The sequence below is a fragment of the Micromesistius poutassou genome (genome assembly GCF_964030765.1).
Source record: "Micromesistius poutassou genome assembly, chromosome: 12".
Lineage (NCBI taxonomy): Eukaryota > Metazoa > Chordata > Actinopteri > Gadiformes > Gadidae > Micromesistius > Micromesistius poutassou.
This window is the reverse complement of record NC_140282.1, coordinates 5,434,605-5,459,042: the sequence shown is the minus strand read 5'-3', so window position 1 is coordinate 5,459,042 and position 24,438 is coordinate 5,434,605. Positions and strand designations below refer to the sequence as shown.

At 43.4% G+C, this 24,438-nt stretch overlaps 1 protein-coding gene across 1 annotated transcript; it reads left to right on the top strand.

The window, feature by feature from the left end:
• The first annotated feature begins 238 nt into the window (after positions 1-238).
• On the top strand, positions 239-23,945 carry dhx38 (DEAH (Asp-Glu-Ala-His) box polypeptide 38). Its single transcript, XM_084476636.1, has 27 exons — positions 239-467; positions 712-1,040; positions 1,506-1,717; positions 1,917-2,069; positions 2,381-2,549; positions 2,928-3,046; positions 3,130-3,206; positions 3,297-3,452; positions 4,874-5,035; positions 5,515-5,622; positions 5,924-6,051; positions 6,198-6,335; positions 6,996-7,182; positions 8,314-8,499; positions 9,604-9,744; positions 10,157-10,267; positions 13,401-13,517; positions 13,830-13,937; positions 14,109-14,221; positions 15,672-15,880; positions 18,143-18,297; positions 19,105-19,260; positions 20,089-20,223; positions 20,478-20,603; positions 20,715-20,810; positions 20,971-21,095; positions 22,962-23,945. The coding sequence occupies exons 2-27, from the start codon at positions 715-717 to the stop codon at positions 23,041-23,043; spliced, it is 3,795 nt and encodes a 1,264-aa protein (XP_084332762.1). The 5' UTR covers positions 239-467; positions 712-714; the 3' UTR covers positions 23,044-23,945.
• Positions 23,946-24,438: the final 493 nt, after the last annotated feature.

Below are 24,438 nucleotides of genomic sequence, written 5' to 3'. Positions count from 1 at the left end.
AAGTAATGTTTATACGATTTTGGCAACTCTGACCACTGGAACTATGGTTAGTATATTCGATTGGGATTCAGAAAGTAGTGTTTTTTATATTGAACGTATAACTAATCTAGAAGAGAGTAAAACGTCCGAGGTTCCATATCCCGATAGGTGGGGGTAGTGCGCTTATATGGTAGAACAGAAAACCTCAGAGTAGACGAAGAAGAACAAAATCATTGAATTCTGGGATTGCAATGGCAGCCGTAGTGAATGTAAACATATACGTGCTATGTGCGACCCATTTTCTTATGTAATATACTGATTTAATCTCATGCTCACATTTTATTGTATTTAATTTGTAATATATTATTGACCAGCTGTCGGAATTGGGATCCGGACGTTTATGCAACTGCGTGGACCGCTAACAGGCGCTAATCACAACAGCCGCCTGCTAATCGGTCCTGCTATTCGGAGTTAGCTAACCGATAGAGGTATGGAAATGGTCCTCGTCTTACATGTTATTAGGTTTTAAATACCTCACATTATGTTTCATAATAATGTAGAAATTACATAATATGCGGCCAGTTCTATAGAGCTAGGTATCGTTATATTTTACAGTGAAATTCATTTTCGCCTTTCACGCAGGCTCCCAAAACAAGATTCAGATTCACCAAGTAGATGAGGCTAAAATTGTATGAATGCATTAATGACACACGGCATTATTTTTTTCATCAGAAAATGGATGATGATGTGTCGATGCATAGGCTTGAAGGCAGTGATTTAACGGCTCAAGTTGGCGGACTGATCATAAAGAAGAAGAGTGCGGCAGCCGAGCCTCATGTTTTCCGGGCCCCCACTCCACGCACCTCTCTTCTGGGCCTGGATCTTCTAGCAGCTCAGAAGAGAAAAGAGCGCGAGGGCAAGGAGTCATTCGATTCAGCCGGCGATGACAGGACGAATAAAAAATCCAAGGTTTCCTCCTACACAGACTGGGAAGAAGGGAAAAGTGATTCCGGATCTGACGATGAAGAAGATAACAAGGAGACTAGTATAAAGAAAGAGGGGTAGGAGCCTGCACTCAAATACCCATTCCGTATAACACACTTTTCCCACATAATTTAGTTGTAATAGTGAAATATCACTATTACCATGCCTTAATATCCAAGATATAATGGTACTGCTCAAACATATAACATGTCAATGTTGCATATACTCCGTACATCTGCAGTTACAGGTGTACTAATGAACAGTAATGAATTGTCATTTATGGCTGTATTTACATTGATTATATAGATACCAATGAGGTAGAAGAACATGCTTTTCCCTACATTCTGGGTTAGAAACACCCCAATTAGAATGTAACTAACTTTTTATGGCTAGTGTTTAAGTCCACAACAAGACCGTTAAACTTTAAAGTCAATGTTTTGCACAACATTTAGTCTGATCTTCACTTTTTAAATAAAATAAATCACTTTTCTTGCAAAGAAGCTATATGATATAAATAAATTGTTACCGTCTTATTCCATCAGCATTCGGAAGTATCGCGTGACCGGATCTGAAACACCATCCAACCCTGGTGGTGTGAGTGAAGAGTTCCGCCAGAAACACCTGCAGAGGGAGAAAGATAGACGTGAACATGGAGTCCATGCTTCCTCCAAAGAGGACAAAAACAGTGAACAAGAACATGAACATGAACGAGAGAGGGGAAAAGACAAACACCTGGACAGACGGAATGAACGAGGTGATAGACACACCCCCCCCCCACCCCCATTGCATTATTTATTTGTACAGCTGTGTTTTTCTTTTCTTTTTTCTTCATGTTTTAAAGGTGATATGCAGTAGAAAGAAAGTTGTTGGATGGTAAATGTCTTTTTTTTTTGTGCTTTATTAGTACTTTTATTAATCCTGGGGTCAATTGTGAATGTTATTTCCTATTTCAGATGACCGAGAGCGTAGCCACAGTCATGGGAGCAGCAGTGGCCGCTCAGAGCGTGGAGAGAGGAGCGAACGCTCCCAGAGAGAGGGCTGGTCTGACCGTCTCAGCCGAGGCAGTAAGAGGGACGAGCCACCCACACCCAAACAACGTCCAAGAGGTACTTTATTTTGTCTAATCTGATTTCTTTATCCGGATGCCATTGTAACGGTAGCATTGTGCAGTGGAAAGCCCTGTTGTCTTTGAGTTGTCTCTTTTCCTTCCTGAATCCCATGCTCCGGTCCAGATCATTTTCCACAGACATAATACAGTATCATGTGTCCGTTCAACCTCATCTGTGGGATAAATCCATGGATTAGAGTAGCCTGTACATATATAACGTCCTTGAATTTCCACTTTCTACAACATTCAGCATGTGATAAAACCAATAGCTTCTGAAATAACATCATGCTTTACCTCTTGCACATTAAGATTCCTTCACACCATCCCGGTCCAACTGGGAGGAAGACGACAGTGGTTACTCCAGCTCAAAGCACTCTTCCCAGTGGGAGTCTCCGTCCCCCGCCCCTTCCAACAGAGAGGGTTCCGACCGCTCAGAGCGCAGCCAGCGCTCTGTCAGGGACAGCGAGCGAAGGGAAAGGTAACCCACCACCCAACGCTTTCCTCCACATATGTTATAGCTTATCTACCGTTACCGTCTTTATCGCTGTCCACCAATTTTGTTTTATTTTTCAGTGTTTTGCATTACAATAAATACGAGAAAATTGTATTAATCCCAGATGGAAATGTTGGTGTCGCAGCTAAAAGTACAGGACAGTAATGGAATTAAAGTTAACAAAATACAACTACAAAGGCTATACCAAAATTAAGTCTTCATACACAATAAGGGTATAACAGTTTATGTACGTGCGAAAATGAATGTAAACGATATATACGGGCGGGGTAGACATGATTTAAATGCTACATTATCAAAACATTATCGGTCCTGTCATTAATACGTCCTGCTTTCTCTCCATAGATCGGTCAGAGGTCGTTACCCCGACGACACACCACTGCCAACCCCCTCCTACAAGTATAACGAGTGGGCCAATGATAGGAAGCATTTAGGCTCTACACCTCGTCTGTCTCAAGGAAAAGGTATACTCCAACAAACCCAAAATGTTATTTATGTGTACCTGTAGGTTTGAATCGGTCTGACAGCCTCTCTATCTTTGTTCCAGGGAAAAAAGGAGAGGGACAGGAAGGAATCATGTTTGACAATGAATCTGAAAAGGAACAATGGGAGGAAGACCAGAAGGTAAGGGGGTCAATAATAAAATTTTCCCTCTGGGTCCATTTAAGCTCTGTTGTATATAATTATCTCACTATTGAAATCATGTATTTGTAGCAAGCCGACCGAGACTGGTACATGATGGACGAAGGCTACGACGAGTTCCACAACCCTCTGACTGCTACCTCTGAGGATTATGTGAAGAAGAGGGAGCAGATCCTCCAGAAGCAGACGCAGAAGCGAATATCTGCCCAGCGACGGCAGATCAATGAGGTAACCACCAATGGGTACACGGCTGTCACCTTGTCGCCTATCACCTACGACAACAGAGTATGAATGAAAAGCTGTGATTGCAGGGACAAATAATCTACACATCTACTATGTGGTAACCCGGTCCACAAGAGTCTAGAGATCTCACGGGAAGTACCACGCAGAGGTTTCCAATAAAGCCAGATTTAGCGTTTATTCACAGGTATGAGAGATAACAGGTAATACATCAACTAGACTATGGCCTCCGTGAGACTCGAGTCGGATGTGTCGTCGGCCTTCTGCTGGGTCGTCGTCTCTGCCTCTCCCTGGGCTGAGTTCCTGGTCGGCTTTTAAGATGTCCGCCCGGTCGTTTCCCCCCTCTGGCCAGGTGTTCTCCATCAGGCTGATTGCGTTGAGTGAAGATGTGCTTACTGCCGCCGGCTAGTGGATGGCGGTGGTACACCCCGTCCACCACTAGCCCACGGTTCCATCTGGTGGGGAGCGGGTTGCCACAACACATAATCTAATTATAACAGCAAGGTAGTGGTGTTCATTGCCCCCCAGAGTGAAGCTTACTAGATCCATTGGTTTGTTATGGTAAATCTGAATCATGTGCTTTAGGTCGATGCAAGAGTTGTAAACAAAGAGAAAGCAGAAAAGAGCAACAACAACATCCCATCCCTCCTCCCTTCCTTCGTTTCCCCACCATTGATAAGGGTTGCATTTCCCGCACCTGGAATTGAGAGGGAGGATGGATTCCCCAAATCAATCATGGCAGAAAATAGCCGGGAGTGGTCTAAAACATAAATTGGCTCATACACAGCATGAGCAGCAGGTCAACTAAAAAAATGGATATTCTCACAGCACATTTCTCTCACTAATGGCTGGCGGATGGCTTTCATCATGGCGAACACCTTTTCTATCAAATTACACTAAAATAATAGTTCCTCAATCTTACCTACTGCACTTTTTAAATTGTTATTAAGAACATTGTAAACACTACCAATATGCCTATAAGAGAAGCCGAAACTACTCAAACAAAAACAGTTTTGTGTTATAGATTACTCTGGGTAGTAGTTTGAATGTTTGTTCGTCACCAATTTAAAGAGAACTGTGCAGCAATTGGGGCATTTGTCAGAGTGCCTGTGTCATGTTATTCCTTGGAGTGGCACAAGGTTGGCACTGTTGCCTCACAGCCAGAAGAACATTGGTTCAAACTCAACTGGGACCTGCGTGTGCGGTTTCTATGATCTCCCCGTGCTCATGTGCGGTTCCTCCGGGTGCGACAGTTTCTATATTGGGCTAATTATTCCTGCAAGGGGTAAACCTGGACTATGTCCCCACTGCTCCTTATGCTTCCTGTGATGGGTAAATGCAGAGATCCAATTTCATTGTACTTAGATATTTGAAAGTTCAATCTAATCTCAGTGTGTCTGCCCTGTCAGGATAACGAGCGATGGGAGACGAATCGCATGCTGACCAGCGGGGTGGTACAGAGGCTGGAGGTGGATGACGACTTTGAGGAAGACAATGCCGCCAAAGTTCACTTGCTTGTCCATAACCTGGTCCCCCCCTTCTTGGATGGGAGAATAGTGTTCACCAAGCAGGTACGCTTGTGTTTAGAATACAAGTTTATTCATACTTTTGAAGGCTTTTTATTAATCTCTGACCGGAAAGCATTATATATTGAAAAAGTGAACTAGCAGAATCCAAAATGTGTTTACATTGTCATAGGCTTTTTTAGGTAGAATTCATGTACAGTCAGTAAGTTTTTTTTATGCGTATTTGGCATTCAAATTCATAATCGGAATTTGGAAAAAGGTGAATGTATTGTAATGGTGGCACTATAGTCTATGCACAGAGGAAACTTAATCCAAACAATATGAACATAACGGCATGCCATTTTGAAATGCAGTATATGTTTAGTATATATTAAATAGTAAACTGTAAATTATTGGAGAAAACACTACAATGTAATTGAAATGTGCGGTTTCAGAAGAGTGTTAAGGTAGATCATTGACAATGATGGCTTGGATGTTTTCAAAATGCTGACTTATAAATCTGTATTGATTCTTGTGTGTTTCAGCCGGAACCGGTTATCCCTGTAAAAGACCCTACATCTGACATGGCCATCATCTCTCGTAAGGGCAGCCAGCTTGTCCGTAAACATCGTGAGCAGAAGGAACGCAAGAAGGCAAGAAAGATCAAATGAGAGCATCTGTTACTAAACACGAGGCATCTTTGTTCATTTTATTAACATAAGAGGAAATGCTCTTTAAAAACGATGCCGATGTCAAGTTGAACAAATTGGTCATCTAAAAGTGGGCTATGTGCAGAAAAAATACCTTTACATCTTGCAGTATTAACAACGCACCGCATCATTTATTGTGAACATTTGAAGATGAAATGCACTGCACTGGGTGTGATGTGCTGGTCTTTATACATTTGTCAGTCCTAGGGAGGCAAAATGTCTAAAAGTGTGTTTTGGTCTCCAGGCGCAGCATAAGCACTGGGAGCTGGCTGGAACCAAGCTGGGAGACATCATGGGCGTCAAGAAGACTGAGGAGGGTGATGGGACTGCAGAAGGCAAGCCAGTAGGCGAGGACGGCAAGGTAGACTACAGGTAAGCCAAAACTTGTACTCTCGTACATACTTCTTTTTTTCTTTTATGTCTTAAAAAGTTCTTTAACTGTAGCTGTCTGGATGGATGTCTACACACGTCATGTTGTTCAATGCTGTTGGGGTTGTGTCCATGTTGTGTCTTTGCAGAGCCGAGCAGAAATTTGCAGATCACATGAAGGACAAAAGCGAGGCGAGCAGTCAATTTGCCAAGAATAAGACCCTGTTGGAGCAGAGGCAGTACCTGCCCATCTTTGCTGTCAGACAACAACTTCTAAATATCATCAGGTAATATTGAAAACCGGCTGCATGTTGGTGGATCGATAATGGCTGTGACAGTTATTTTGATGACATCCACAGGATATCCACATGACAAAGGGTAAGTAGTATAATGTCTTATGGTACATTCACACCGGTGGGTAGCTACACAGACAAACGTGCCAAAGCGACTACAGATTTCCGATGGTTTCCAGTGATGCACTTTGACGCTGGGGCAGGAAGTCACGTCAGATGACTCAATCTCAGAGCGACCGTGGAGGAACAACTGATCATAGCCGTTACCAGTTTTCCTTTAATTCTTTTGTCTCTTGCTACGTACAGAGATATAATAAAAACGGCACAAATGGCAAATTTGATAGATAATTGGGATCCCTGGTGAGGTTGCAGGCATGTAGTTATTTAAACTAGAATGTGGCTGTTCCACTAGACGCATGCCCATGGCCGCAAGGTCCGTACTGGGAAGATCCTCAGTGGCAACTCGCCAACAATTTTGTAGTAAAGTGTAGTGTAGTGTAGTAAAAAGAAAACTCTAATCAATATTAAACATAATGAATTAACAACAATGGATAATAATGACTGGAATGACAAAGATTGATGATTGACACACGCATGGTTGGTTCTGGGGTACGGTCCAACTCACTCACTCACTTTCGCATTTGATCTCTGCAGGGACAACAGCATCGTGATCGTGGTAGGGGAGACGGGGAGTGGCAAGACCACGCAACTGACCCAGTATCTGCACGAGGACGGCTACACCAGCTACGGTATGGTGGGCTGCACCCAGCCCCGCAGGGTGGCTGCCATGAGCGTGGCCAAGAGAGTCAGCGAGGAGACATCCAGCAACCTAGGCGCGGAGGTAAGGACTTGGACTAGTGCTAGTATACAACATCATGTTGGGTTCCCTGTTTTCCAATGGGTCTGGAATGGAAGAAGCCCTGTTATTCCAACAGCACGTGTTTTGACTGTTTCAGTGATGGTTCAGATGATATGGGCAATCTTCTTGGTTATCAGATTTACACGCACACATTGGCTTTTAGAATTTTGTCTTTTCACCTGCAATCATTTTCATGTAACTTTTTTAATGGTCAAATCTATCTGCCTTTGACCGGTGGCAGTTGTTCATTTTGACCACACTCAAAATGCAAGAAAAGCATACAATCAGCAAGATATACAAAACGCTCACTTGAGAGATTGCACACAATATCAGAAATGCACTTTGTGGGGGGATGGATTTCGAAGGATTAGTATGTGTCAGTTTTTAGGTGTTGACTGATTTACAGAACGGAATACAGGAGTGTCCTTATACAACATGGTCTGTGTGTATATGCAGAGTCTGTGTACGATTATTAGTTATTCTATGTAGTGAGACTGATTTACTACAAAAATTCTCTTGGCTTCACTTAAACATCCGTTACCAATATCAATGGTCATAGTTACTTTGTTGTATCGATTCTGCCAAAGAGCATTTACAGTTAGTGCGCTGTCACCACAAACCACAAATTATTAATGGAAATGTATTAGTTCTTAATTTGGAATCAATTCACCTACGGCGTTAGTGGACAAAAAAAACAGAATTTAACTAGTTTACACAATGCCTTATTACTAGACCATAGTGCTACTGGTATTGTTTTTATATTGTGGCAGGCGCAGCCACACTAAATCTATTTATTTTCGGTTTTATTGTCTATATATTATTATGTCTTTTTAATTAAGTATATATTTTGTAGTTCAACACTGACACCAAGTGGACACATTCAAAATAGCATTGTCTGCTTATGGGACGGCAAAACCATGTGATACGATGCTGACAGCCATGGGACCATGTGCATATAATATTTCATGTCATCTAATCAGAAATGAACCCACACTGGTTCTACTCAAACGTAAGCAATCTGGCACACCATACTTTCGGTATGTTCGGCCTTTCAACCAAACAACCGCAATCATTGAGGCTAAAACTGAAGGTGTTTCTCCCGTTGCCCTGCAGGTGGGCTATGCGATCCGCTTCGAGGACTGCACGTCTGAGAAGACGGTGATCAAGTACATGACCGACGGCATCCTGCTAAGGGAGTCTCTGAGGGAGTCGGACCTGGATCACTACAGTGCCGTCATCATGGACGAGGCCCACGAGCGCTCGCTCAACACTGACGTGCTCTTTGGCCTGCTCCGCGAGGTCAGACCCTGTGGCTTACCACTTCTGGTTCTTTTTATATTTATTAGTTAATTAGTCAGTTGATGTTTTGCATCGAAAATATATGCATACCGGTATATACAGCTCCCTTCCCCACTTTTTTTTTGTGGGAGGGGAAATCCGCCCCACATCCTTTTTGTTTCCTTGAGAATTTTGAATTTTGTGAGAATTTTGTGAAATGTAAACTTTGAATACAACGTGATACATGTTGGGTTCCTACTCTTGCCTGTGCACTTGACCAAGGCAGCAGCAGTAGACCTGGAGTTAATCCCTGGTCACTGCTCCTAGTACTGCAGCTAGTGATGGTCAAATGGACCAAGTGCTAGGGCTGAACGATTTGGGGAAATAATCGATCAATCAATTTTGATCAATATTGCGATTGCGATTTAATATGCAATTTTTAAAATGTATTAAGTTCCTTATGTTCTGTATTATTCACTAAAAAGGCCATAAATCATTCTTTAGTATGACCAACACAATATTGGGAGCAGTCAACATATAAAATGTTCTTTCCTTTAGGCCAGGCCAATGTGTTGAGATGAATTGATATTATAACATCTTTATTTAACTATTGAATTATAAAATAAAATAAAAAATCAGTAACGGTTACAAATCACCTTTTTTTCTTTTTTTTTTTTTAACCATTGAGATTTGCATATCGCGTTCTATTACATCGTGATTTGAATTTGATTAATCGTTCAGCCCTACCAAGTGCTGCAGCTAGTGATGGGTTAAATGCTTCTAATGCTGCAGCTAGTGATTGTCAAATGCTCCTAGTGCTGCAACTAGTGATGGGTCAAATGCTTCTAGTGCTGCAGCTAGTGGGTCAAATGCTTCTAGTGCTGCAGCTAGTGGTGGTCAAATGCTCCTAGTGCTGCAGCTAGTGCTGCAGCTAGTGAAGTATTCTTCTAGTTTATAATACAATAACCCACCCCATCATAAATTATTTTACAATGAGTGCAGAGTGTATCACACAACAAAACAGAAAAATCAAACAAATGATATGTCTTTCTTTCCTATGAGAGCTATTTGATAGCTTTTGTTCATACAATTCTGGGCTTCCTCTCTGTTCTATCCTTTTTAAAGGTGGTCGCGAGGCGGTCAGACTTGAAGCTCATCGTCACCTCTGCCACCATGGACTCAGATAAATTTGCAGCATTCTTTGGCAACGTTCCCATATTTCACATTCCAGGTAGAACCTTTCCAGTGGACGTCCTGTTCAGCAAGGTACGTCTGTTTAACCTCAGCACATCGATTGGTGCTATCGTGGATGTTCCGTTATATATTCCTAAACGCATAAATAATATAATGCCAGTCCAGTTCCTATATTAGTGTTTCATTTTTATTTTGTATAATGTCCTCAAAGTTTCCTCAAAGAATTTAATTTCTGTAAACCTAAACTAAATGCAGAGCAAGATGTACCAAATATATATCTTCTGTATATGTTATTTTAGATACCAACATATACATCGATCTGTGATGATGGTTAGGCCCGTCTAGCTGTTCAGAGGACTCCTTTGAATCTTGGTCATTGTCATGTGATTTCTTATGCCGAAAGCAAGCGGAGTACGATTCACATTTATAGCACGACCAAAAATATACATAGAATCATATTTTGTGTATTGTTTTTTTTGTGCAGACTCCTCAAGAGGACTATGTGGAGGCAGCGGTGAAACAAGCCCTGCAGGTCCACCTGAGTGGGATGGTGGGAGACATCCTCATCTTCATGCCTGGTCAGGAGGACATTGAGGTGAGCACTCACTGCTTCCACTCTGCTGCCACTATTCTTAAGGAAGGGCTGAACCAGAACACCACTTGTACATGGATTGCATTGGTTTGGGATTACTGTCTCTACAGGTGCAACACATTACACACGGAACCTCGGATTGGCTGATATGATTAGCAGCCGGTTCTGTTGGTTAAAGCAGAACTTCTGGGCGGATCCCCATGCTCTGTGGCTCTGTGCACTTCTGTATACCTTGTTTCCTCATTAGAGATCTTCTACTGAGGACAACCTGGCTTAAGGAAGGGGATTTAAATAAGTGTATTTCTACAGTGGCCAGTCTACAAGGTATTGATTTGAAACCCTAACACACTTATTTTTACAGTTTAATACTGCTGAGTGAGTTTGTGTTCGCCATTGACAGATCCCTGCCTCCAGCACCATGATTGGTCGAAACAAAAGAGATTAAAATGCTATATTTAAATTCTGACTTTTATGGTGGCCGAGAAGGGTCACAATACATGCAAATGCCACAACACCTGCATATACAGAAAACACCTGCAAATTCAGAAAAACACCTGCAAACTCAGAAAAAACCTGCATTGATTTCGCAACACATGCGTTCACAACACGAGCAAATAGGGAAACAAACTGCAAGTAATGACAACGGAAATGTTTCCGGGGGGACCATAATCAGTGACGGTCCCATATCCGGTTGGCGGTTCTATTCAATTACGAACGTCTTCAGTCATTGGATTGCATAGATATATATACTATATATGTGTTCGAAATTGTTCCCTATCATGGATATAGTGCACTATATAGGGTGCTCGCCATTTTGTAGTGCTGTTCGAATTCTCAGTGGTTAATTTCATTCACTATAGCTATAAAATACAAAAAATTTGAGTGAACATACGATGTTCCCTACATGTTACTCCCATATACTACAATCCAATGCGGGCGCATTTACTGACACAAATGACGTTCAGAAATGTTCAGCGTAGTGTCTGAATTCTCGTTTGTTCGTTCCCTATATAGTTCACTATATCATAAACACTATATAGGGAATAGGGAAGGATTTCGAACACAGCTACTGACTAGATATCGCATTCGGCTTCTAAGCATGTGTCAACAATGCCGCGGGGTAACCACCCACCTGAATGAATGAACGTCGACGGGGCAGAGGTCCTTTCCCGGTCTAAATCACTCTAAAACACCTTATTTTAAGGCAATATTCAAGCGGGTTGGTTTCTGACATAGGCCTACTAGCATTACCACAAACACACGTTTGACCCCACCCGATTGAAGATTTCCTAAAAAAAAGACTGGGAAAGGACTTCTGTCCCATCGACATTCATTCATTCATGTGGGTGGTTACCCCGTGGCAAGATTGACGTAGGCCTGTTCCACTGAACAGCGCAGCTCAGGCGATATCTAGTCAGTGTATATATATCTATGATTGGATTGTGCTACAATAGGTACGTGTTTCTCTTTTATGACAAACTTGTCGATGATAACGACTCTCTGATAATGAATGATGACGTGGTTTTGTGTGTTTTCAACATATTAAGTCATTGTCCCCATAACGTATTAGTCCATGCAGATAATTGTTGTTATCAGAGCACATCGATAAGTCTGTCATAATAAAAGAGAAACACGTACCTCTTGTAGCACAATCCAATGACTGAAGACGTTCGTAATTGAATAGAACCGCCAACCGGATATGGGACCGTCATTGATTATGGTCCCCCCGGAAACATTTCCGTTGTCATTACTTGCAGTTTGTTTCCCTATTTGCTCGTGTTGTGAATATGTGCAACGCATGTGTTGTGAAATCAATGCAGGTGTTTTCTGAGTTTGCAGGTGTTTTTCTGAATTTGCAGCTGTTTTCTGAATATGCATGTGTTTTGGAATTTGCAGCGCACGTGTAATCGATGAAAGTGTTTTCTGAATTTGCAGGTGTTTTCTGTATATGCAGGTGTCTTTAGATATTTTCAGAAACTCTAATTTGCGAGACTACCTGCTGATTAAGCGTTGATGCCACACACGTAGGTCTGTAGTCAACCAAAGAAAATCTTGGCCAAATGAAATTCGACCAACTCTACAAAAAACAATATTCACGTCATCTCTAAATTACCTTAATCAGCCACAGTGCACTCTACTCTACCTGCTAGCACAAACATCACGCAAGTGTTGTTTATAGCACGTCAGTGGGTTTCAGATCAGAGCGGGTCGCACACCAGACGAGCCACGGATCGCCACATTGGGCAGCGTCGCGTAGTAGATGGACAACAAGCGTGGGAAGATTCAATCTGAGGTTTTGCTCTGTGTTTAATATAATGGGTCCCAATGGAATTTGTGCTAAGGTGCCCGTTCTGATAGGTTCACATTCAAGCCTATCAGGCGTTAAACACAAAAGTTGACAGAGCATCTGAAAAAAAAAAAAAACGTGCTAACGTTTTCAGATGATATGCCTGCGTACTTTTTGGCTTCCTTTTTTAATAAAGTGCTGCCGTACCGACGACCTCTGACATATTTTCATCAGTTTGGAGAAGAGTAAATGTTCAGTAAGTTACGACTAGCAGTCTTTCTTATGTTGGGCGAGTTTAAAGTTGTGAAAACCGGGGGGGGGGGGTTTTGACCTGTTTTATAAGGCTTATAGGTTATCAAACCATATGATTATTAAAATGGAAACTACGGCGCCTTGAACATTATTTTTATTAATAAATAATTCTGACACATGCCTTGCACATCACTCTAAAATTAAATGCATTAGTCTGCATTTGTCCCTGCCTTCTGTGAATATAATGTATTAAGAAGCGCTTTTTTCCATACAAAGGATCACCAACAATTGTCAGACCAGTGAGAATTTGGTCGAACAAGTGCATACGTATCAATCAACCGACCAGAACTTGCCTGCCCGAATCTAAGCTGAATTGGAGGTGTGTTTACAGGGGAGCCGCTCCACAATGATAAATACCTGAAAGCAATTTTTAAAGGCAGGATCGACGCATGCTGTGAAATTCAGATTACGTTTATGTTAAATACATTCAACACGACCAAGCTTAGCATGTTGATCCCAGCCAGTAGATTATCTGTGTTCTCTAAAGTAGACCGTTGGTTGATCAGTGGTGGACCGTGTGTGTCCGTGTTCATGCAGGTGACGTCGGACCAGATCCTGGAGCGTCTGGAGGCCCTGGACAGTGCTCCTGCACTGGCTGTGCTGCCCATCTACTCCCAGCTGCCCTCAGACCTCCAGGCCAAGATCTTCCAGAAGGTGCCTTAATGCCTCCACCCTCCTTTTGACCAAGTGTGTGTGTGTGTGTGTGTGTGTGTGTGTGTGTGTGTGTGTTGAGAGTAGTAGCAATGTTGATTCTAAAGTAAAACGGCAGTTGAGTCCAATTATTGATAGTTTATGCTACAGTATGTAAACCATACCTTATGCACCATTATTTATACATCAGTGTTTATGTGAATCAAGTTTCCAGTGCACGTTCCATTATTGCATGCAGTGAATCTTCACCAACCTATCCCTCATCTATCATATCCCGACCCAAACCAAGAGCATTATTTCTGTCCATGCCTACAGGCTCCGGATGGGGTTAGAAAGTGCATCGTTGCCACCAACATTGCTGAGACCTCGCTGACCGTGGATGGCATCATGTTTGTGGTGGACGCAGGCTACTGTAAACTCAAGGTAATGCTCCATTCATTTTGTCTTCATGCCGTAAATTCCATCCACATAACATCCACCTTTAAATCTTAAAAGACTATGTCTATGTGATTTGTACCATGATAACCATCTCCTGGCTTCCATAGAGCATATGTTACCCTTCCTCTGTCAGAAAGACTTTTTGTCTGTCTCTAGGTGTTCAATCCGCGCATTGGAATGGATGCCCTGCAGGTGTACCCTATTAGCCAGGCTAACGCTAACCAGCGATCGGGTCGAGCTGGCAGGACTGGGCCCGGGCAGTGCTATAGGTGTGTGTGTCTGTATACATCACACATGCTAACGTCTGAAACATTACTGTCTGGCCCTTTTCATGACATTTTCAAAGGGAGTAAAATACAATTATGCACCATGAATCAACAATTAGATATTTTTTAATAATTACATAACATTACTACGTTGAAATGACAAGCTTTGGTGGGAGGATTTTTGTTTAATTCATAATGGTTTTTAATGCTGCTTGAGGTTGACTTATGTTGAAAGACTCCCTCATTTTATTATGATTCAGATCAACTGTTTGGGCACGGGTGGAACTAGACAGCAATTACAGTAGTCTCGCACTTCTCTTCCACAATTCCTTCAGAGTGTATTGAACAGTCCCGGTTCATAGCTCTTCGACATCCAATGAAGGAAATCAAATCCTAAGTCATATATGTGTATTATGTGTTAGGTTTGTGACCATTGGTGTTGTGGTGTTTCCATCCTTTGACAAATAGAGCACAGCCTTTTCCTCAGATGTTTTGCACCTCTGATGTGCGACACGGTCATGCTTTCAAGACAGTCTGTGAGGAGGGCCCCAGAGTCCTAATCTCCCCAGGATTTCATGCAGTGTAACTTTGTTTACAGCGGGAAGAATTTGCCCAAAAAGCCCCCGCTGTCAAGAGGATATGCATGGCTCTCTTCCTCCTTTGCTATTACTCTCATAAAGAGAGATGGTGACACATGCAAACGCACCTTTTGCCTTGCAAATAAGCCGGCGTGGCTGTAAAAAAAGCCATGTACTTGCAGATCCACCCGTATATAAAACAATCTGTTTTAATCTTCACCCCAATTCACTTGCACTCCAGCTTGTGTGTGTGTGTGTGTGTGTGTGTGTGTGTGTGTGTGTGTGTGTGTGTGTGTGTGTGTGTGTGTGTGTGTGTGTGTGTGTGTGTGTGTGTGTGTGTGTGTGTGTGTGTGTGTGTGTGTGTGTGTGTGTGTTAGAAAGGGAAAATTGTGTGCCATGCGGTTTGGTTTTGCTAAATGTGAAATATTCTCTGCTTGAAGAATTGATTTCTAAAGCTTTGGCCCACACAAACTCTCCTGTCTCATATAATATACATCATATTTAATAAGCCCACAATTTAGATTACTACAACAAAGCCTCTTTGTGATATTAAAGTAAGCTGTGGAGGATTCTCAAGAGGATGTGAGGCTTGCACTGTGTTTTCGAGTGCTGTCTACTCTGAGTCTCTCTGAGTGTGCACACAAAGTTTACCTTCCAAATCCAGGCACGGTGTTTATTAGTCCCACTAAGTTTATCTAGTTTCATGATGGCAAATGAAAACCCAGCTAATCCACAACATCTCCAGTCATCTCATCATGTATTATAGTACAATCATAATTGCAGGCAACACAAACAAGTGTGTTTCCATTCAAAAAATCTGTGACCCGTCCAGAATGTATCCAGTAAATAACATGTGTCTCGCTCTTCTCGCACAGGCTGTACACGCAGAGCGCCTATAAAAACGAGATGCTGACCACCACCATACCGGAGATCCAGAGGACCAACCTGGCCAACGTGGTGCTGCTGCTCAAGTCCCTGGGCGTGCAGGACCTGCTGCTCTTCCACTTCATGGACCCACCCCCCGAGGACAACATGCTGAACTCCATGTACCAGCTGTGGATCCTGGGGGCCCTGGACAACACAGGTGGGCGGATGTGGGGCTCCTGGTGGGGAAAAAGTATAGGCTTATAGTGACATCAGAAATGATTGAACCTTTACTTTGTTCCTTTCCTAAGCTTTTGTATGCGTTGCATCTAGAGGTAGCTCCCTTCTTCTAACCAAATGGAAAGACATCGTCTGGTCATATCTTCAAGGTTCACTTCAGCCAAGAACCTGATCTGCAGCTATGCTTTACAGCCCCGTTTCCTTTCCTACCTTGATCAGCCCGCTTACTTGTTCTATAGTGTAAACGACATATCCAGGCATGACCACACCCTCCCCCTTCCCATGTATTGCCTAATCAACTCTACCTCTCCTGCCATGGTTGAAGCCAGCCGTGGCAGTGTGATATTTATTAATATCACACTTAAATTTTTTTCATGATGGTTCCACTGCCTTCAATCAATGTTTCCCTATAGAAAAATCCTCAGATCATGCTCCATTCAACCAAGTACTCTACTGTCAAGAAGGGTCTCAAGTGGAATTCTCTTTCATCCGAGACGCCAATCATGCAGCCATGGCAGATCTTATTTCAAATAGTTTTAATCGAGTACTGCCCTTGAAAGAAGAAGCACCAGGAATGGCGAAGATCATGCAAACAAGAGTTTAAGTCATGCTGGAGCCAGTGAAGTAATTGCCTGGTGAACACAGATCCTATGTTGGATTTTGCTGCCGAGGGATCTCAACTGGCTCTCATCCTCGCCAGATTCCGGGGGATTTTGGGGGGCTACAAGGATGTGGGGGTAGTTTTGATGATTCCCCGGCTGGTGTGTTAACCGCATTATCTCTGTTAGGCCCACCTGAGCCAAACTGTCGGCTCTTCCTCTCTCAACTCCTCTTCCCTCCCTTAAGCCTATTAAGCCTACTTCTCATCATTTAAATTGGACGTCTATTTTGAAGCCATGTCTCCCCAATCCCTATTCCTCGATTTAAAATATGCATAATTGCCCGCAATTTACTCTTTCCTTACAATAATGCTAACTCTTATAGCAGATTCTACACAATGGCAGCAGGCATCTATTGAGCAAGAAGTGAATCCCTGGCCTCCTGTGTGTTGGTACAGTGAGTTGGTCTAGTGTGTTAATTCCACGTTTCGAGGGGGACTCCAGTGTGCAGGGCCCATTGTGTGGTACATGGGACTGGTATTCTGGTAGGAAGGTTCTGGGTTCAACCCCCCAATGTCTGCAGTCTACCTGTAGGTATCAAGCTTGGGTAGGCCATGTGGAGAAACCAGAGTAAGCAGGATTTTGAAAGTATCCAACCCAAGATATCCCACTCTACCCTTCAGCCCTCCCTCCAAAGTCACTCCCTCAAAACACGTGAATAGCTCGCTAGCTTTACCGATAGGTCTGCCTAGCCTTCTGGGAGACTGGTCATGCACAATGAATGCTTGGGTACATTTTGCGCAGATAGGTAGACAGACAGGATTATTGGACTGGCTAATACAGGCCTGGTACGGATAGTGGAGTTTCAGCATTTGATGTGTTCATTATATTATAATATAGAAAAATGATTGAAACGTGATTTCAATCATGATTGAAAGTTTTTTTCCAAAATAAATGTTCAAACCCAGCTTTAATGAAAACAAATAAGTGTCACTGCAAGGTAGGGCTGTCAGCGAATATTCTAAATTCGAATATATATTCGAATAATTTTGAAAAACAGACATTTGAAGGTGAAAATTAATAGTAAAATGTGGAAAAACACACACCCGCGGCAGCCACGGTGAAGCTGTCTGCTTTGCGAGTGGGCGACCAGAACACTACAAGACAAGAGTCAAGCGACAAGAGTCGGGACCTTAAATTGCTTGCACAAAACTCTTGATCAGTACTCAGCATTTGTTTATTGTTGTTGTTTATTTAAACCAGTAGAGAGAGAGAGAGAGAGAGGTTTGCGGTCTTGGCCATTAGTTCATTTACTTATTTTTGTGTAGGTAATATGTTGTCAAATATGTTTAAACTATCTATACAAGTAGTTATGTCTCGTTGTATTATTTTGTCCTGTTATTGATGTAATGCGTGTCATTGATATAATGCGCAAATATAGATATTCGAAAAGTTTGATTATATGTTGTTGTTTTTTGAGGGAATATTCAAACGTCATTTTTGAGCAATTTTGACATCCCTACTGCAAGGCAAGTTGCTTCGGATGAAGGCATCTGCTTAATGACAAAATAATCAAATGTGAAAGCGTGTGTGTGTGGGAGAGTGCCTTGGTGGGGAGTTGTGTTTGACACTGTTGTCCCCAGGTGGCCTGACTCCGACGGGTCGTCTGATGGTGGAGTTCCCCCTGGACCCGGCGCTGTCCAAGATGCTGATCGTGTCCTGCGACATGGGCTGCAGTGCAGACATCCTCATCATCGTCTCCATGCTGTCGGTGCCCGCCATATTCTACAGACCCAAGGTACTTCTAATCAGCCCACCTGCCGACAGTGAAGGCTACGGTAGTGGGGGTCTGATATTAGATCAAAGTCAAATTGAAAGATATTTTTCAGCATGAACTCGGGGTTATGGCTTTGATTGTAATTTACTGTAAGGTGGGAAAAAAATAAATAAACCAAGGCCCCAGACTTTGGTAACTGGCATACAAATTTGTTTGTATGCCAGTAAAAACGACATGTTAATATGTCACTTTGCCTATTTACCTCGTAAACAGTGTAGGTTGCGTGCTAGAGCAGTTGTGCCCAACCCTTCAAAGGAACACCATGATACCAGCCAGAAATTTAAAGCACACCACCTTATGAAATTGCAGGGCATGATTATGAAAAATGCGACACACATAATATCCAGGATTATAGACTAGGTTCTTCGCAATTCTCAAAATTATTTCACAGACCACAGCATGTCAAATAACTATCACATCGATACAGGTTCATAAAAATTCTGACAGGCAATTGCTAAATGTATCAAATCTTTACCTATTATATGAGTAAGCCATGTCAGCATTATGCATTAAATCCCACAAAATGTCACGGCACAACTAGTCGTGCCTCAAAGCATACTGGTTGTGCACAACTGCCCTTGGGAGTACCCATTCACCTGAGCAAACGGAGAGGATGTCACAAACAGTCCGTCAGAAAAGAAGTGACCTTTTTCCGGCATCCAGGAGGCTCCTTGGAGGAATGATCAATACAGAATTGATTGGAGCCCCACGGAGGGTCGTGTTACCTGAACTCTAACCCCCCCCCGTGTGCTCGACCTCTCCCCGCAGGGTCGCGAGGAGGAGAGCGACCAGGTCAGGGAGAAGTTTGCGGTGCCCGAGAGCGACCACCTCACCTACCTCAACGTGTACACTCAGTGGAAGAACAACAACTACTCCAGTGTCTGGTGCAACGACCACTTCATCCACACCAAGGCCATGCGCAAGGTCAGCCTGACGCCCTGCATCCTTCGCTGCTCACCTCGTGTTTTAACCTAATCCTACTAACCATGTTAAAGGGGGGCTGAATCACCAATTAAGTCTCCAAAAGCCTACACCAGATTCAATGGAATTGCTCCTGAATGAACTATAGTTCAAACAGTGGAGCGCAAGGGAGTTTTGCTCTGATGCAAACCAGGGTTTTGTTTGTGAAAGGTACTGGCAACGGTACATTGCATGCTAGATTTGTGTAAACTTTTTTGAGTGCTTTGCTGTACTCAAATCTTATCTTTCATAATAACTCATTTGTTTATATATCTATTTATTTATTACTGCTCCCTTCAAAATATTTAAGCTTTAAGTTCCTCGAGTCTGCATACATCATTCAACATCACAACATCCATCTTGTTTGGCCGAAGTATAACAAGGCTATATAAGGCGATATTGGATTTAACCGTGACATGATATATACGCAATCTACTGTTGAATTTGATGGAGGCTTTTTAAAGCCTGCCTGTCACTTTTCAAACTCAACCTATTAGAAGGTTTCTAATGTTGTGACGCACATTCCAAATCGCCACCTCTGTGCTTTCTCACCATATGACATTATTACAACAACTGGTCGCTTGGTTATTCTGAACTTTTGGTCCAGAAGAAGCACCAAGATGGTGGGTGTAAGCTTCTTCTGGGGAACTCCAAATCACATGATTTAAACACACCTATTGGATTTGGATTTGCGTCCCATCACTCTGGAACCAAACATCCCTGAGTTCTAAGGCTTGGTGTTGTTCTCTAGGTATTAACTGGATACTAATCGTTCCTTGTTACCTGCATTAGGTGCGTGAGGTGCGCTCTCAGCTGAAGGACATCATGGTGCAGCAGAAGATGAACCTCATGTCCTGCGGCTCCGACTGGGACATCATCAGGAAGTGCATCTGCGCTGCCTACTTCCATCAGGCGGCAAAGCTAAAGGTACTGGATAGGGCTGGATCATTGGCAGCAAGTCCAGTGCTCAATCGTTGCCCGGGTTCTCAGTTTTAAGCCGGTGCTCACAAACCCAGACAAACATCTCCCAAGTTTCCAGTTTTGTCAATTAGCCCTGAAAATTGTGCTGGCTTGTCCTTAACCTTAAAAACATGCATGAACTACACTTTCATGTCGTACACTAGCTTGAGCCAACTGGCAAGTCGATGTGTATTTAATCAACGGGTGGCTGCTTTGCTTAGGGTATTGGGGAGTATGTCAACGTGAGGACCGGCATGCCGTGCCACCTCCACCCCACCAGCTCTCTGTTTGGGATGGGCTACACACCCGACTACATCACCTACCACGAGCTGGTCATGACCACCAAGGTAACGCAACAACCGCTTACCACCCCTCAAAACAAAAACGTACCTATTTCACGTGTACAGGTTTCTGTGGCTGTCCTCTAAACATGTGTGTGCACGTTCCCCCCCCTGTAGGAGTACATGCAGTGTGTGACTGCAGTGGATGGGGAGTGGCTGGCGGAGCTGGGCCCCATGTTCTACAGCATCAAACACGCCGGCAAGAGCCGTGGGGTAAGAAGGAGGAGAATGCCAAGCAAGCTGCTCTTGCCTTGAAAGTTGGTTGATCAATCCCAAGAATCAGCAAGAAAATATACAATCTGTAATGTTTGCTGTCCTTTTCCTCTTCCCTGCCCTCCTCCTCATCCTCCTCCACCTCTCCGTGGGCTTGCAGGAGAACCGTCGGCGGGCCAAGGAGGAGATCACCATCATGGAGGAGGAGATGTCGATGGCTGAGGAGCAGCTCCGCTCGCGCCGGGAGGAGCAGGAGAAGAAGAGCACAAACACCGGCAGTGTCCGGTAACGTAGCTTTATTCGTAAAACCAGAGGTTACAAAAGGGCCTTAAGAGACAAACGTAGGGAAACGGAATGAAAGACTCAGTATAATGTACATTACAGTATCGGATACTGACATAATAGACCAGATGCAGTAGGACGAATATCGCACTGTAAAGGCCATTTTGGAAAATGGCCCGCCTCTTCGTCTACATTTAAGACCGTTCAATTTACCTGGCTGCATGTCCTTAACCCCTCCCCACCGCCCTTCTCTCTCTCTCCTCCTGGGCCTTCTCCTCGCTCTTCTCCCGGCCTTCTCCTCCTCCTCGCTCTCTCTCTACTGCTCCTCTCTCACTCTGCATGATGAGCTTTTCTCACCTCTGATCCCTTCAGACGAGACAAAAAGAAATAATATTGACTCCTGGCTGACCTCCATTACTGCAGCAATTTAAACCACGGCACCGCCGCGTGGCCAGCGAAGGCGGCGTTCATTTTCAAATTACACCCCTGGTTAAAAAAAAAAAGAAGAAAATCATAATTTCACACCCCATCCTTAAGCCTCACAGAAAGAGAAATAAGGTTGTAAAAAGCAAAAACATTTTTTAAATTAATCAGTCAATTTATCTCCCTCCGTGTTTGTGTGACTGATATGTCGGAGAATAGCCACATCATGGCCAGGTGGGTGGGGGGGAGGGTTGGGTGTGGGCGTGGGCGGGGGATGACCACCACATTGTCTCCATCAGGCCACCTCCATACCGTGGAGTTCAGCGGATCAGGCCCCCCCCCCCCCCACTTGATAAAGCCAGAGTCCTTCTAGAGCTGCTCACCAGACACGCAGGCAAACTGAGAAATCCTGGTCCCCCCACTTTCATTCTATTCAACCATCCATCCATATTATAATATAATTGGCTTTCTTGTCTTGATAGAACAAACGGTCCCAGAAAGGAGTAGCAAAGGAAGGTTTCTACGTGACGTCGGGGGAAGGGGCGGTGGTGGTGGTGGTGGGGGGAGGGGGCAGATGGATTGGCTGTAATTGCAACTTGTGGGTGCGGAAGATGCTGGGGTGTCGTGGCATTGCTGTAATTAAAGATGATAGATTGTACTGTCACCGGTGTCAGACTACGGGCTCCCACCCGCCACCAATCTGCAGCGAAGACCCCAACCTTTTTAATTTCCCCTCCAGCCTACTGCTAAACACCCCCCTCCCTCCCCCAAACCTCCCCCCCCCCCCACCTGAAGCCTCATTCTATCAGCCTCTTAAGACCCCCTATATACATGCCACAAAATTTACCCAAAACAGCGTGTTCGTATAGGCGGTCGAAATTCTGTTCCAATATGGGGATTTTGGTACAATATAGTCACTGATGTGTGAGTTCTTGCTTCAGCAATGCCGAAAATGTTTCCTTACGTCTCCTTGTGGTCATACCAATGCACAGTATCCCTTACAATGTCAGCACGTCTTGCTTGGAACTGGTTCATATTTAAAGACACCAAGAGCAAGACACATATTTGACATATCTCTAAATGTTTATGGATCCCAGATACTAATGTCATCGTTCCTGTTGTAATCGTTGACCAATAGCAGGCAGCGGTGTATTGAAGGGCGTGTGCGGACGATTTGACTGGGCACCCTTCACACATTGCAGCAGTAGAAGGCCAATGCAGTGCTTGGGTCGCAAAAGAGGCCATCCTTGCAAACCCTGTATTTTCCATATAGCATTAAGTATATTGTAGCCTTTAAGCCAGAGCTAATTCTGGCCTCATCTGTAAGGGGAGTTGTACGAGATGCTTTGATTGTCAATGGGTATGTATAATAACCAATGAAGCAGGCTGTCCTCCATTGCCACTGCTGACAGGCCTATGCTGACCTTGCATCGTTACACACTGCAGGTCGGTGAAAATCCTCACCCCAGGACGAAAGGAAGAGGCACCTATGACGCCCAGACGCACGCCGGCGCGCTTCGGTCTGTAAGGGAAAAAAGCGACTGCAGGCACACCTCGCTTCATTACGGACACCACTGCAGTTCCATTAGAGGCCACTAGAGGGAGAACTTGTATAAGGTTCCCCGGGTCTACCTGCCGTTTGAGCTCCATCACAATGCATCAACCGTCAGCCATGTCAGTGACAGAATACAATGCAACACTTTTTTTTTTTTTAAGATCTGATTGCTTCTAAAGGATTAAAAGAAGAATTATGTTTTTATCCACAATTCAATATCTTAGAGTACCTTGCAATGACCATTTTGCAAATGATCCAATTTCATTGTTGTAATTTGCGTCTTTGTGTCCCTGTGATTGCTGGTCATTTATTTTTTGGTGAACCGAATTCTTGTGGCTATTTCTGCAGCTTTCCTCTCACACTCAAGAGATCAATCTCCCATACTGTATCATTGGGCTGACCCCACTCTACTGTGTTGTGTTGTGGGCTGAACAGCATGTGTGTGTGTGTCATTATGAAGTGCTCCTCAACCAACTGAAGCACTATTCAAACCGTACTTGGAGCATGAGTGTCTTCAGATCAGAATAGTTATTGTCAGACCTCCCTCCCCTATACAAACACAAAAGCTTACAAAATTGATCTTTCTCGGTATCTCTATTAACCTTGCCTCAGCATTGCAACATCCACCTTGATCAATACCCACATGTTGGATTAAACTTGTATTTTTTTTGTTTAATTACCATTGTGTTGGTAATGTCTGCTGCCTCATCTGTGTTCTCTTCACTGCTCATTTGTGAATGAATCTTATTTTTATTTATAGTTTTTTAATGAAAATTGGCAAGTTTATGTTGGTACGGTATGTGTGCCTATTGTAGACCATCAAAAAATAAAAGTGTTGTACGTATTACGTACTTTTTCATTATCGCCATCAATGCGCTGGACATGTTTTTTTTTTTTTTTTGGGGGGGGGAGGCAGGGGGGGTTGCCATGTTCTGTGCTTATGCGTCTTACAGTAGTGGTCAGTCAATTCAATTTGATTTGTATTGCAACTTCTTTTTAAAGTAATAAACACTATTTTTGCTAGTGTTTCATTTGGTATCGAAGTTCTTCCAGACTGTCCTTGTTCGTGTTAACGCATAGTAGACACAGTATAATGTTTTTGAAAGGCCATTGCTCAGGGCTGTGTTAACACTTTGACTTTGAGGGAGAAATGAAGCCCAACTAAGATGTGCTTCTGAGGGCAGTTCATTATAGGTGTGAGTTGAGCTATAATTAATTTAGCTCTTCTTGACAGGTATCAGGTTTTTACACTCGGCCACACGCCTATAATTCAATTACTTGCTACAGCTCGACAATATTAAATTGGGGACGGATCACCCAAAGATGAATTGACACTTTTTAATTAGACTTCTGATGGATAACCCGCCG

What these genes read in the sequence shown, in the direction of transcription:
- dhx38 (XM_084476636.1), top strand. Translation starts at nt 715, where the DNA reads ATGGATGATGATGTGTCGATGCATAGGCTTGAAGGCAGTGATTTAACG. An exon ending in CAACTTCTAAATATCATCAG is followed by an intron (nt 6,336 to 6,995) that starts GTAATATTGAAA and finishes TGATCTCTGCAG; the next exon opens with GGACAACAGCATCGTGATCG. An exon ending in AGGCCAAGATCTTCCAGAAG is followed by an intron (nt 13,518 to 13,829) that starts GTGCCTTAATGC and finishes CCATGCCTACAG; the next exon opens with GCTCCGGATGGGGTTAGAAA.